At 31.0% G+C, this 16,045-nt stretch overlaps 1 protein-coding gene across 2 annotated transcripts; it reads right to left on the bottom strand.

The window, feature by feature from the left end:
- Nucleotides 1–10,919: 10,919 nt before the first annotated feature.
- On the bottom strand, nucleotides 10,920–15,661 carry LOC146945458 (uncharacterized). Of its 2 annotated transcripts, XR_015026392.1 has the most exons (3): nucleotides 14,297–15,661; nucleotides 13,210–13,327; nucleotides 10,920–11,632 (listed from the first exon to the last, which is right to left on the bottom strand). XR_015026392.1 is itself a non-coding variant. In XM_085743785.1 (2 exons), the coding sequence occupies exon 1, from the start codon at nucleotides 15,458–15,460 to the stop codon at nucleotides 14,309–14,311; it is 1,152 nt and encodes a 383-aa protein (XP_085599911.1). In that variant the 5' UTR covers nucleotides 15,461–15,661; the 3' UTR covers nucleotides 10,920–11,632; nucleotides 14,297–14,308. The 2 variants fall into 2 exon arrangements, 1 of the variants encoding a protein (XP_085599911.1); XM_085743785.1 differs by lacking the exon at nucleotides 13,210–13,327.
- Nucleotides 15,662–16,045: the final 384 nt, after the last annotated feature.

Genomic DNA, 16,045 nt, shown 5'->3' with positions numbered 1-16,045 from the left:
AACTCATATACTTATGCCCAGTGGCGGAGCTAAAAAAAAAAAAGCTAGGGTGGGCCATTAAAATTAACCGTTGAAAAATTGTTTAAAGCCTCGCAAAATAGACCTATAATTGAATTATTTAAATTTTTCAGGTGGGCCACTACATCACTTTGCGGGAATTTGGATCAACCGACACCTAAAACCGACATAAAATTGTATAAAAGCTCGCAAAATAGACATATAATTGAATTATTTAAATTTTTCGGGTGGGCCACTACATTACTTTACGGGAATTTGGATCAACCGAAACCTAAAACCGATACAAAATTGTATAAAATCTCGTAAAATAGACCTATAATCGTTGATTTTAAAATTTTTGGGGGTGGGCCGTGGCCCACCTCAGCCCATGAAGGGCTCCGCCACTGCTTATGCCTTAAAATTTTGGAAGATGATGTATTATCCTCATTTGTGTGGTTGCTATTTCTTCAACATATTGATCCACAACAGTGTTGACCAACCCCCCCTCCGCCGCCCCCCCCCCCCCCCAGGAATGGCCAACGGTTGTATCATATCTCGGTTCAACATTGTGGGAGAGCAGGAGTGCTTCTTGGCAGTGGCGAAGCCACGTTTATCACTTGTGGGCTTGTGCCCCCACAAAGTTTTCCATAGCACCATGGATTGGTTTCATGCATATTACAATTTACATTACATATGTATACACTATTACAAATATTGTTTACTTAGTTATTTATTATATTTACTAAAAAAACCTTTATCAACCCTCCTACAGATGTCATGAAACATAGTAAACAAAATTGTCTGGCTCTTTATCTCTCAACATCTTCTTTTTATGTTTTCATTAATATAAGATAATAATGTAATTATATATTATGGAAAAACTTAAGAGGTTTCGAATCAAAATAGATTATCAATATTTCTATTAAAATTACAAAAACAAACTTTGCTTTTTGTTAGTCATTTTAATTTTTAAATGTGTCTTTAGATAGTTAACTTAATCTTTAAATATATTTTTTACTAATTAATTTGGTCTATACAATGAATAACAAAACAACCATTTTAAGATGTGTTCATAGTTTTGATAAATTTCAAATATTTAAGTGAAAATACAACACATTTAGAGACCAAAATGGCTACTCCAAATCAGCATCGACCTCTAAATTACTATTGTACATCGCGTCTAAATTGTTTAAAATGACCCTGCTACAAAATAGAATATTTTTTGTTAGTCATTTTAATTTTTAAATGTGCCTTTAGATAGTTAATTTAATCTTTAAATATATTTTTTACTAATTAATTTGGTCTATACAATGAATAACAAAACAACCATTTTAAGATGTGTTCATAGTTTTGATAAATTTCAAATATTTAAGTGAAAACACAACACATTTAGAGACAAAAATGGCTACTCCAAATCAGTATCGACCTCTAAATTAGTATTGTACATCGCGTCTAAATTGTTTAAAATGACCCTGCTACAAAGTAGAATAGAGTTTCCAAATTATTTAAAATGACCTTGCTACAAATTTATATGTGTACTGCCCCCACTATTCAAAATTTATGGCTCCGCCACTGCTTCTTGGTGGTCGATCATGAACAGGGAGAGTCCAACACTTAATGGAGAGATGTTAATGTGTCAAGTGTGAGTTAAAATTTTAAATTGGATGCAAGAGTGGATGTTGAGCAAGATATAAATGAGATGACTCATATACCTAATGTTTTAAGACTTTGAATAATGATGTGATGTCAATCTCATTTGTGTGGTTACTCTTAGCCTAATATGGCAATATAATCAAATGCACACTCCCACAGAAGTTCCAATATCATTAGTTTCATTTGTTATCTTAAATTTTAGTTTTTAGATATCATTCATTTTCATGCAATTTTATTTTATTCAACCTCTATTATTTCGAATTCTTTCATTGTTGATCTTAAATTGATACGTTACTTCACAAAATTGATTGCAAAGATTTTTTTCTTTTTTTTGGTTACAGCAAAAATGTTCTTCCAATATTTCTTTTTACAAATTTTTCAAAGATAGAGGAAATATTCAAATCATTAAAAATGTAAAAAAAAAAAAAAAAAAAGGTAATCAAGCTGCTTGAAGAAAATTATGAAAGATGGTTTCATTTAGGAGGATTGATAAAATATTCAATTTATAAAATATTCAAATTAAAGAAGCATTAACTGCATATTAGACTACATCCTCTGGTCACTAATATAAGCAAAAATTCATTTTTTAGATGCATTCAATTAATGATGTATGTGGTCTTTATTATATGTCACATACATCATTAATTGAATGTATTTAAAAAGTGGATTTTTGCTTATATTAGTGACCGGAGGGTGTATATCAGTATGACATATACTTTTGAATATAGGAGGTTTCATTTATTTATATTGCTAGAATTAAAGATTGATGGATACGAAAAGCAATATTTAAGGAAGAGTTTTGAATTGCGCCAATGAATATCGAAAATGGTGTAGACCCAAAATTTATGAAGACCCGATGTAATTACATTAATCAGAAGAAAAGGTAACCAAAAAAAAAAATCAGAAGAAAAAAAAATCAATTATCAATTTTTTAGAATTGAAATAAAATAAAATAATAATATGGTCCTAATAATTAACATATTCATCATCATAAAGGAAAACCCTTTTTTAACATGCTAACTTGAGACCTTAAAGCACATGTTAAGGAACTCGGAAGTAGAATTATTATCTCAAAGCCATACATTCACTTTGAGACATATCATTTATATCCATGGTTCATGTCTAGTTTTGATTGTCTCGCGTCATACCATTTTGCAGTTATTATGAATTCAAATTCAAATCTGAATAATAATGTATAGAATTATAAAATATTCAATTTATTCACTTTAATTTGACAGATTTTTGGTTTGTATAAATTATGAGTGTTCTTAATATACGGCGTGTTTGGTAAAATGGGTTCTAGTTAATAAGTCGTTCAAGCGAGGTCACCGGTATATACCTTTATACTTTCTCCATCCTCCTTTATAAGCATCTCTAATTTTTTTTTCACATATATTATGTAATGAATCTTGCATTACTTATTAAAAAATACGCGGAATGTTTTATAAAAATAAAAACACACATAGTTTATTGCAAATGAATAATTATATTTATGGTCAAAAAAGATTATTCAAGTAAGACTTATAATTAAAGAGGGATGAAGTATCACCCAAACATTGAATCATATGATATCTAAACTAAAATTCGTTTAATATGTTTAAATACATATGAATATGAATGGATTATATGTTAAAATAAGATGCTTATCATTTAAATTAGTTTGTCATATGTTATACATATCATTAAATGTCCTAACGAAAAAAAATGAAAATTAATATTATTAAAATGATTGCAAAATACTTGTCAATCACCTTGTAATTACAACTGATCCAGGTTGAAATTAATAAGAAAAAAAAAACTTGTGAGACTTATAGGATTGAGTTCGTATTTGAGCTCTATTGTTAAATACAACCCGAGATTTGCATCACCATCAACGTTTCTCACAGAATACATTTTTCCCTAAATGAGATTTGCATCATATTATACTCTTAATACACAATATGTTTAGATCAAATTCAGTTTGTGTTGCCTTAAACATCAAAATCAACTTATATTTGTTTGACAGTTCTCAAACATGGTAGCGTTGCTAATGCTGGATTCGACCTTGTAAATCAAAGTTTGGCAAAATTGTTAATCAAAGTTAAGCAAACAATAGCAAGAATTATACAACCCTAATACAACAATTAAAAAATGATTAAAAGAAGTCTACAAATTCATTGATTAGAATTAAAACGAAATCAATAATTTTTAAAAATGATTAATATGAAGTAAGAATGACAGATTGTGTTGTACCAACAAAAAAAAAATAAGAATGATCAATCACCTTGATTCTTTCACATGATTAATTTTAGAAATTAAACCTTTTTATGAGATGGGAGCAAGAAAAACAATAAAAGAATAAGAAAACAAAAAAACAATTTAAAAAACCATGAAAATATTGTTGTCTCTCAAATATTTGTGTTATATTTCGAAAGTGGTGTGAAAAGTATGAGTCTCAAGAGGATTATTTATAGCCAAAGAAATCAAATAATCATGACATAATAAACTCTGATTGGTAGAAAATTAAAACAAATGAAAAATGATATGATTTGATCGGGTGAAATAAAAAACAATGATGTTAATATAAAATGACCGAGCAAACTAATGGGGATGATTATAGGCTAGTTAACAATATTGATTATCATTTAATTCTTAGAATGATATATAACTATTTCTGTCCAAAAAAAAACTATTTATAGGAATTTACAAATTAGGTGACCGAAATAAATGGAATTTTGAATCATTTTGTTTTGTTCAGGCAAAAGTTTATGGACCAATTTTTTAAATGATTGTTTAATTTTTTTTAAAGAAATTTTTCTTTTTATTAAACCTCAGATCCGGTTCGTAGGATAATAAAAGGACCTAGTAATCCGTAGTTCGGCTAGTTTTTAAGTAAAACCTAACAAAAAAAATATATTTTAGAAAGACATAATTGCATTGAATATTGATCAATGATATGGTGTATTCAATCAAAAAATTAGAATTTTAGCATATTACATTTTGGTGTGTATATGAAATAAAAAATTAAATGCACAATTCAACATTTGCTTACCACGTGTACTATCAAAATAAAATAAGGGAAATGTTTATAATAGAGATAGAGATAGTGTACATAATCATTATAAACTATTCCATTTTTTTTTGAAGGAATAAACTATTCCATTTATTCAATTTAATTTAATGAAACGAACAATATAAAAATGCCACTTGTACTTTTTCTTACATTGAAAAATTTGTTGGTAAATCAACTCCCCATAGATTTTCTCATGATCACATTCAAAAGGTGAACGAAGAAAGTTACAAATACAAAGATATTCTCGTTATGAAATTATATAATTCATTTTAATCTCATTATATTCTCTTATATCATTTGATAGTTTGAAGAGATAAAATATCCTCTGCCAATTTTGACAGTACACAATACACTGCAATTGTTAATAAACATGTAACTTTGTCAACAAAGAAAAAATAGCATGTAAATTGTGTTTCGGAAGAAAAGTGCATAATTTTTTAAATGTTAAACCACCGGAGTCAAAATTATGACATATGATGCTGATTTTGTTTATAGAATATTAAGGGATATTGTTGCAATTTTTTCTTGTTACCTATCACCACCAACATTGTTAAGAATTTTAGCCACAGAAAATATGGCACCAGAAGACAAAAGAAAAAAATAACAACAACAAACGTGAAAAAAAAGAACATAGAAAGAAGAAAATGAAACTTATGACTAAATGACTAAATAAAAACAAATAAAAGAGACATGGGATTGGGATAAAAGAGTGCAGAAAGTATAACTTTCAATTGCAATGGTGTGAGGAATTGCTTGCAAATGACCGCATTTTATAATGAGAGCATGAAGATTGAAATTTACATAATTAAATAGTATTTAATCTAATTGAGAAATTAAAGGAGAAAATACTACTGGATGTACATCGTGATTTGTTTTTGCCACAATTAGGTGATATGTAATTTGTAATAGTGTAATAATAGTAAAGGGGACATCATTCTAAATCAATTCCAAAAAATTAGCAATTTAAAAATCTCAATTCCAAAAAGTTAGCAATTTAAAAATCAATAGAAAAAAGTGTGATTTTTTTCCTAGTCAAACCATGCATGTGATTCAAATCATAGTTTTAGTAAAAAAAAACATAATTTTTTTTTGAAGGAAGTAAAAAAAAAAACATAAATAAAATGCAGTAAACATTTAATTCGACACAAATAAATAAAACGATACAATATGATTAACTTATTATATAAAGATGACACATGTTACACCATAATTGGCAATAAAATACATTTTCCTTTCATAAACTTAACATAGTTAACATTTCCTTTCATAGAATCACATATTTTTTATCTCAAAAAATAAACATCTCAAAAAAAAAGTATCACATCTTTTTTATATAATTTTTAAACACGGTCTCCCGATTTTTTCTTTTTTTTTCCACTAAAAAATAAGGTAATAACTTTTTAAACATGGTCTCCCGAATTTTTTTTTTCCCAAAAATAAGCTAATGACTCTAAATAAGTCTTATATAATATGAGCATTTCATATTATATATCTTTATTAGATTTTTTTTCCTGTAACGAAAAAATAATTTTTTATTTTAAGTTGATTTTCGGTCCATAGAATTTTTACTTGATTATTCACAATAAGAACACAATATTTATTAAAACAAAATAATGACAGAGTACATTACCATTTGGTTGGCAAATTTCTAGTTTCAATCACACGGTTTCAAAATAAGTATCTTCCTATCAACCAATTTTCAGTTACCAAAATTCATATCATTTTGTTGTGTAAATAAAAAAAAATTAAATGCACCTTAGAATTCTAGCATATTACATCTTGTTGTGTAAATCAAATAAAACATTAAATGCACCTTAGAATATAACCATGCCATGTGTACTATCGAAAAAAATAAGGTAAATGTATATAATAGAGATTATTTATAAAAATGTATTAAAAATCAAAATATTTATTTATTTTATAATGTTTAAAAATAGTCCCAAAGACCCTCGTTAACAAACAAAAAACAATTAATGCAGTTAGAACTTGGAAATAGGTTTTATAAAAAGAGAAAAAAAATCTAAAAAGTCTTATAATTTCACACTTTAGAAATACTCACTCCGTCCCGAATTAACCGAGTCATTTTCTCATTTCACACATATTAAGAAAAAAGTATAAATAAAGGAGAGAGAAAAGTGGTTTTAATTGCTCTTGTTAAGTATTGGTCCAAAGTGGTATATATTGAACTGGGAATGATGAAAGTGGTATTAATTAGAGTTATAAAGGGGAAAAAGTAGTTAATATTGTATTGAAAATTGAAATGACTCAGTTATTTTGGGACACTTTTTTTGATAAATGGCTCAGTTATTAAGGGATAGACGTTACTGGTAAAGTTGTGAGACTTTTATCTTATGAGTAATGAGTTGTGAAGCCCCGATACTTCAAAATGGGTGACGTATCGTATCCTCTGCGTATCCTGCACCGATACCTGCCTGATACTTCCCGATACGTATTAGGAGAGTATCCGAAGATTAAACTTTATTTTTAAAAAAAATAATTATCTGATACTTTCCGATACATATCGGGAGAGTATCTGATAATTATAATGCACCGATACCTGCCCCGATATTTCCCAATTAATGTTAAGTAAAATAACTTAACTCTTGAGTATTGATGTGTTCTTTTTTTGGATATAGTGCTTCTTTTTTGGGTCGATATAGTATAACACTAACAATGTCCCTTTTGGATATAGTATAACACTGATGGTGCTCTTTTTGGGATACATTGTGAATGTAATTGACTAATCATCACTCTCTTAATCATCAATATTATTTATATTTATGTTGATGTGCTACGAGCCTATGACTGGTTTGTTTTTTTTTTTTGAAAGACTATGACTGGTTTGTTTTGTTTGTTAATATATTTGCATAATAAAAAAAAAATGGTTACAAGTATATTTTATATTTAATTATATAATTTTTTATTAACGTATCACAGCCGTATCGTATCTTGATTTTTGAAATTTTTTCATATTGGCGTATCGGTACAGTATCGTATCCGTATCGTATCTCGTATCCGGCCTTCATAGTTAATGAGTAATTATTAAAAAGAGAGGGTATTTGTTTTAAGAGAAATGATATTTTGACAACCACTTTTTGACAACTTTTGGACAACTTTCTCTCTCATACTCACATGATGTTGTTATCCTCTCTCTTCCTTTTTCTCTCTCCATTGTTTTTGACCAATAAGAAGTGAGAAAAACAAGGTTGTCAACAAAGTTGTCATCAAATGGATGATCATTACTCTTGTTTTAATTTTATGGAGCCAAAATTCATCGTTACCGGAGAAACTCTTCCGAGACTGAGATTCATCATCAGTCACCACCCACTCAAGCCATACCGACAAAGAAAGTTTTCACTCGAAGTTTTGCACCCCTTCTCCCGGAAAAGTTTTGCACCTCCTGGCCTGGCGAGTCTCCTCCGGTGACACTTTTCCGGCTGAGTCTCCTCCGGTGGCGTCTACAGCTGAGCATTTGTAAATTTTCGAACCCAACTCAGGTATTCTTTCTTATTCCTTCATTCATCTTTCTTCGTTTTCACCTTCAACTTAACACTACTTCCGTCAGATCCATTTGAATAAATGTTTACTGCACATCGTCGTTCAGCTTTTCTCTATCACAAGGCCTTCTTAACTTTCTTGCCAACCCCAAACCCTTACCCTCCTTTTCATCACTACCAGTACCAATCACAGATGATATTTTCTCTTCCTTTTTGCACCAACGCTTCCGATTCAACCTCTTTTGCAGTGTCATACCTTGTCCACATTTTTGGCTTTTCCCCACAATCTGCTTCCAAACTATGCTCCACTTACAAGCTCCGTTTTAAGACTGCCCAGAAACCTGATTCAGTTCTCAACTTCTTTAGAAACCATGGTTTCTCTCATTCCCAAATACGCGTTGTCATTGCAAAGGAACCACGGTTTCTTTCCTGCGATCCCTCCAAAAGGGTTTTGCCAAAGTTTCAATTTTTTCTCTCCAAAGGTGCTTCTACCTCTGACATTGTTAACCTTGTCAGTAAGACCCCCTTGATTCTTGCTTGAAGCCTGGAAAATCATATAGTCCCAACCTATCAATTAGTTTATAGATTCTTGCAATCTCACAAGGACACTATTGCTTATTTGGAACCACCATTTCTTTCAGTTTTTGATATGGATTATTTACACAAAACAACACATAATTGCACAGTGTAAACTACAAGTATATGGCCATCCAAACAAAACAATGCTATGGAAATAACGGAAATTTTTCAAGTAATTAAATATTATTTAATGGACGAAAATGATAAAATTTTTAAACCCGATCTAGACAGTAATATCGTTTTGAATCCATTCCATTTGAATTGGTATTTTCTACATCATTATGATTGTGAAAAAACGTTTACAATAATTAGTCTTCTCCTTGTTAAAGCAAAAAACAAAATAAACCTACCTAAAAAAAACGTACAAAACAGTAGCAATATAAACAAAAAATAAAAGAAACAAAAACATCTAGTATTCCAAATCCGAGATTGATCTGGAGATATAAACCGAACATAAATGCCATGGTGCAGACCACGATCCAGATCCAGAGAGTGGAGAGGCTGACAGCCTTGACGCTGATGAGTAGCTTGAGTGCCCAGGGGATGTAAGTGGAGACCAAAAAGAAGTGAATCGAGTTGCGATGAGTAAGAGGATCATTGATGATGAAGGGGTTGATTCGCGCGATACGACCGTGGAATAAAGCCATATTATAGGCTATATAGTTCACCTTGGCCATCATCTCTAAAGCCTCAATGTGACTGCTTTTGATGGTTGGGTCCATTTCTTGAGTGGGAGTGTGGAAGAAGGTGAACCTGAGTTTAGGGTAGCATGAAATAACGTAGAGAGAAGAAATATAAGAGAGAAACATAACAAAAACAGTGATGATGTGTGGAACCACACCAAGATCATAAGCGAGCTTGAGATCAAGAGCAGCACTGGACACAAATACTATGAAGGAGATGACGGTCCAGAAGCGGAGAGTGATAGAGGCTCATGGACAAGTATTCAATGGCTTAGACTGTATGTTTGTATTTTTGTGTTTTCCTTTCCATATTGAATTTAAATTCCATTTATTTATATATATCTTCACTAATGTCTCTTTTTAGAAAGAAAAAAAAATCATTCATTTCCTAACATTGGTTAGGTAAGACCCCAATTGAATGAAAAAATAAAGATTGTGAAGTGATATTTTAAAAACTAAAAAAATTGCTACTTAAACAGATCTTTGAAACTAAAATTAAAAATTTAAATTACGCTGAAACTCAAAACTAGAAATTTCAATTTCAAGTTAATTCCAATCAATCAATTTTATAAACAAAATCAATTTTACTCAAGACCTACCATTAAAATCAATTTTACACCTCCAAAAATAATAATGGTTGCTCCAAACATTTACCATGCTGATGAATAACAATATCTTAAAGGATTAATCTTTAGCTTCGAGTCGGAGGATACATTGAGCAGCCAAAACAAATTTAAAAAGTAAAGGGATGTTGATCTAAACTAAAACAAAACAAGATATCCGAATCAATATAAAATTATTTCTATATTGAGGAAATTAGAAAACCATAAATTAAGTTTATTTCACGAGTTTATCATAAAAAAAACTCAAATCAATTAAATTTCAATTTCATCATTTTATTTATAATATAACATTTTTCTGATTTATTTAGCACTTCAATTCCGGTTGATGGAGTGTTTCTCCTTTGATCATGTTGACGCAAACACTTGACCTCTTTGATGGCTTTTGTATCACCAGTCTAGGGATAGCAATGATTTCCATGAACGCAGACATTATGATATTTGTTCTTGTCTTGTTAGATAAATACGATTTACGTGTATGTTTCATATTCGCGCGAGTATATATCATTTAAATGGGTAATCCACATATTTTGAGATATTGCAAATAATTGTATATATTCATACATAACAACTTTTGTTAAAAGAAAAATGAATTTCTATTTCTAATTACCTATTACCTAAAATTTCTTCAAATTCTTTTAAAGCCACAGAAAATATTAACACATAAAAATTATATACATTTCACTCTAAATTTAACAACAAAATTTCTAATCAAAACCAAATATATTCAATCGGTCAATTAATAAGGACCGTGGGTGGAGGACATACATGGAAGGAGGATATACAATGTGAAATGAAGATGGAACGAAGAAACAGAAGAGGAAATGGAAAAGTGATCTGAACAGTGTAAAAGAGGTCCATATTAGGTGCCCCCAATTAGTTGTAACTCAGAATCATTGCAACTCATTTTGAATTTAATGAATTGAGCTTCTTTCACTCATCACAACTGCTTCTAATTACATGATAGGTGCAACAAATAACAACTGACTTCTATTAACAAAAAAAAAGGACTATCACTTCCAGTTCTTTAAGCAACTCAAAAAAGCCATTTCTGCTTGGTACGACATCATTTTCCACGACTGAGTGTGACTGGTATTTTGCAACAGCAGCAAATTAACTTCTCCTATGTCATCGATACAACTTCTGCTTAATGTAATTTGAAAAAATAATATTAAATGCTTAAATAATGGAGTTTAATGACAAGCATTCATGAGATACTTTCAAATTTTAGCAATCACACCATCCCTTGTATAGTTGGGTTCCTGCCTATTAAGAATTCGAGTCCCTATCCCTATGCTATCTTGATCAAAACCATTGTTCCAACAATATTCAACTTTTCATACTCCATTCATGTAAGTAAAACAACAACATAACCTATATAATTTAATTTAGCATTGACAGAAATATAAATCCCATTCCAACTTTGTACTTTAAGGGCTTCAATTGGAATGTAAACCCTTCCTCTGGTTGGACACAACATACTTGGTAGCTCTTTCTTCAACCCTGTTCTTTGTGTGAGCTTGGTGAAAGAAATAAACATCTACATTGTTGCTGCAGAAGACAAAGAAACTTACTGTTCAAATCAATGTAGCCTATGATAATTACAAAAAATATGGCATTTTTCAGACAACCATTTACATTCAAAAGGGACCACATAGCAATTTTCGGAATCACATGAACTATATTGGGCGGCACTAGCAGCTCGTAGTAAAAATTCCTAGCTTTAAAACATAAATATATCCAATTGCTAATAGATTTGTTTCACTTCTAGACCATACGTTATGTTACTTCACCTTAGAGGTAAATATATCCCTTTTATTTGAAGACACTTGTCGAGCAAGTATGAGCTCCATATACTACTATAGAACTTATCATATAACCAACCTCAAAGAAAGTATATCATCATCATCATCATGTCCATACTCTTTCAGTAAAGAGTCAATCAAACAAACAACAAGCTTGGTCAATAAAGATTATACACAGAAAAAAATTTGATCTAAAACAGCAATTAAATCTGAAAAAAAAAATGAAAAAAAAAAAACTCAAATAATTAGGTCCATAAAAAGAATACATGCTGATTTAGTGCCATAGTAGGGCACATACAAAAGATAAGTACAACAATTCAAATAACTTGGTTGAGGTCAACTAAATATTTTCAAACCATATATGCCTTAAATCAAATGAAACATAGCAATTATTGTTTTCTTTATGTTTCCTTATTTATCCAATTAAAAGTGCTTATAACATCTTACATGCAACATCTGAAAAATTATATTGAAAACAGAAGCTTCTTGCTGCCTTATAGGTGAGATACTTGGAAAAATCTCTCCTTTACAAGGTAAAAGAATAGGCTTAATTGCATGTTTGGTCCCTTTTGTTTATTTTAAGTTTTGAGTTGGGCCCTTATGTTTTAAAAGCTTTAAGTTTGTCCAAAATGTTAATCATATTGGAATAAGTTAGTCCCTTCCATCACTTGGCCGTTTAGAGGTTTGGGCTGAGAATATGAGTGTTGGAATTTTTTATTTTTTTATTTTTGGAATGAAAGAGGGCTGAAGCCCAAAAATGAGTGTTGGAATTTAACTTACTTACAAAATTAGTTTTAAAACATTTTTTAATTTTTTTTTTTTTACTAAACTCAATATTATGTGGCGGAAGGGACTAACTTATTCCAAAATGAGTAACGTTTTGGACCAACTTGAAACTCTTAAAACAAAGACACCAACTTAAAATTTTAAAACATAAAGGACCTACTTAAAAACTAAAATAAACGTAAGGGGCCAAACATGCAATTAAGCCAAAAAATTATATGTGTGCATAAACAAAATAGGATGTAAAACATTGGTTTAATAAAGGTCACATATTAGATAGAGGTTGAAGGATTAAATAACTGTTAACTTGCACCCATAAAATACTCTACAAGCTTATACAAGTCCAGTTTGTGCACGAGAAAATATGCGAAAGTGGTTATATAAAAGAGTTCCTTAAAGTTAAATAGTCTTGAAAATAAGTTCTTGAAGAAATTTTTGTTCAGTGAATGATGTAGTCCTATAAAATACAGGACATGGACAACATAGTACATACCCATGGCAGTTAATCAAAATAATACTTATGAACTAAGATATTTAAACCTGAGTCTAACACAGTGACAAGGTACAGAGATCTCAGGACAAAGACGATTGAACCAGTTACGACCATAAGTGCTCACAGAGGAGACGACGGAGGCTAACGCAGTGACAAGGGACAGATCTGCAAAGACATAGAGGTTGTGTTGAGGGTGAATGTAGCAATCAAAGTCAAACAAAAAAAAAAACTTATGGCTCAGAACTTGGTTAACCGTTAGCCAGTAAAGAAATAAAATAAAAGGCTGATGTGGCTTCACATGAGAGGGTGTGTTATAATGAGTGTTTTGAGGGTGTGACCCTAGCATTCCTCATCCCTTTTATTTGCAGACACTTATCGAGCAAGTATGAGCTCCATGATACTACTATAGAACTTATCATTCAACCTCAAGGAAAGTATATCATCATCATGTCCATACTCCTTCAGCAAAGAATATATGATATTTAAACCTGAGTATACCATATCTATATCAAAATAACACCTATGAACTAATGATATTTAAACCTGAGTCTACCATATCCATATCAGTAGGCCAAAAGGTAAAAATAACAAGAAGCAAAAAGTCAAGTGCTATGTAAGGAAAGACTATGGCTTCAACGAAGTGTATAGTGTTTTGAATAATTGCAATTGACATCATTATTAAAATTCCAACCATTATTATATTAATATTGAGTTTTGGGAACTCTTCACAATTGTACGGCAAACATTATTACAGGTGCATTTGTCCACAATTATCTGCAGTTTTGCTATTTGCAAAGCAACTACATGCAACTGGAACCTAAAATAAGTTTGAATTCAGTAACCTAATCCAGTATAGCTTAACTTATACCATAGATTTTTCGGACCAAGTAACAAGGAAGGAGAAATGACTAAATCGCAAAAAAGAATTATGTGCCCATAAATTAAAGAAAATTTCAACTTTTGCGATAATATTGGTATTAGATTCAGACTAAGATGCATAACGATTTTGAAAAAATATCAATGAAAACATAACCAACAATGAAACAAGTTAGCTAAACCAGCTACAATCACAGTCTGTACCAAAAAGTATTAAAATCGAATACGGAACAAGATAACAAATTATGGCTAAAATACCTGAAAATCTAATCATGATGTGCATGTTTTGTCCATGGTGTAAGCAAGATTGAGTTTTTCCTCATACAACTTTAATAGATAAGAAGACTCCTTAATGCCCTTTATACATGTATCAAGAAACAGCTTCTCAGGCACTACAAATGGACAAGTTAAGCTTGCATTCTTGTTTCGCAAACCTTTCTTCAGAAGATATTGCAATACAGAGGCCCTTGGAAGGACCCTCTTTTCGAAACTTAAAGAAAAAACTGCTGGTCCTTTGGCAAGGGCAAGTGCATCCCAACCCAACTGATTGACCCAAAAGTTCATGAGTAAATTAATTTTATCAATGGATGTTAACATACAATGAGGTTGCCTTCTAAACGCTTGTAGAACATCTTCATCAGACCAACCCCACTTCTTAAAGGCATCGACTTTCTCTCCCCACAATGTTTTTCTTACAGATAGTTTGGCTAGCAATGCTACACCAAAGGTTGATTTTGAAGGAGTAAAACCCAAATCCTTTAATTCCTCCACCAATTTCAGCATGTCATGTGTCGGTGTCTGAAATGCCTGACTCCTTACGCAAAGCATTCTTTTAATGTTTGAGTCGGCCACTCCATTGGCAATCAGCAATATAATGTTAGATACCACACGAGCGTCTCCAAAGAAAGATGGATTGCGAATAACACAATCAATAATGACCTTGTCTGATTGCAAGAATCTATAAATCAATTGATAGGCTTTGATAATTTTATTATTCAGGCTTGCTTTAAGGATCTTGGGGTTCTTAGTGACAATGTTAACAATGTGAGAGTTAGAAGCACCTTTGGAGAGAAAAAATTGAAACTTTGGCAAAACCCTTTTAGAAGGGTTGCAGGAAAGTAGCCATGGTTCCTTTGAAATGGTAAGACGTAGTTGGGAATCTGAGAAACCATAGTTTCTAAAGAAGGTGAGAACAGAGTCAGGTTTTTGGGCATTCTTGAAACAAACATTGTAAGTGGAGGAAAGTTTGGAAGCAGATTGTGGGGAAAAGCCAAAGTTGTTGATGAGGTAGGAGACTGCAAAAGAGGTTGAATCTGAAGTGTTGGTGCGGAAATGGAGAGAAAAGGGTAATGAGTAATGTTGGAAAAGAGGGTTAGGGTTTAGAAGGGTTGTTCTGTGTCGCCATAATATATTCTTAAACATGGTTACAGATAGATAGATTGTGAATTGAGATTAACGAAAGTTTCCAATCAAAAATAAAAACATGAATGAAAATATAACCTGTGTTGGTCCCAAAATTCTAAAGATGAATGAAACACGAAGGAGAGGTTAGATAGAGATAACCTGTGTTGGTTCCAAAATTCCGTTTCCACTTCCTGCTTTCGCAAATGATGAGAGAAACACGAAGGAGAGGTTACTTTTTTTTTTTGACGTTTATAGCTTAACTAAAGATGTGACCATACATTCTAAAGTATGAACACAATCATCCCTAATGATGACATTTTCCTCGATAATAATATGTACTTTGCCTTTTGAGGGGATAATATTACTCCATCTTGTCACATTTATAAACAAAAAATATTTTTTTTAGGTATATTGAATAATTAATGTATTCGATCACATTTATAGATTAGATACATTAATCAACGTATTAAAATATTGTTTTTTGCTTATAAATATGACGGGATGGAGTACCTATATTATAGAGAAGAGATGTTTTACGTTTTACGCAGTCGTGTCCTTTCATGGAACCTACACTTTTTAATATTAAAATGTTATAGTATAGAG

Source organism: Medicago sativa, chromosome 2, assembly GCF_051527215.1.
Source record: "Medicago sativa cultivar Bolivia chromosome 2, Bolivia_mono, whole genome shotgun sequence".
Classification (NCBI taxonomy): domain Eukaryota; kingdom Viridiplantae; phylum Streptophyta; class Magnoliopsida; order Fabales; family Fabaceae; genus Medicago; species Medicago sativa.
Note: the sequence above shows the minus strand (reverse complement) of the source record. Positions and strands in the feature narration are given on the sequence as shown.

Coding starts and splice junctions, on each gene's coding strand:
- LOC146945458 (XM_085743785.1), bottom strand. CDS start 15,460: ATGTTTAAGAATATATTATGGCGACACAGAACAACCCTTCTAAACCCT.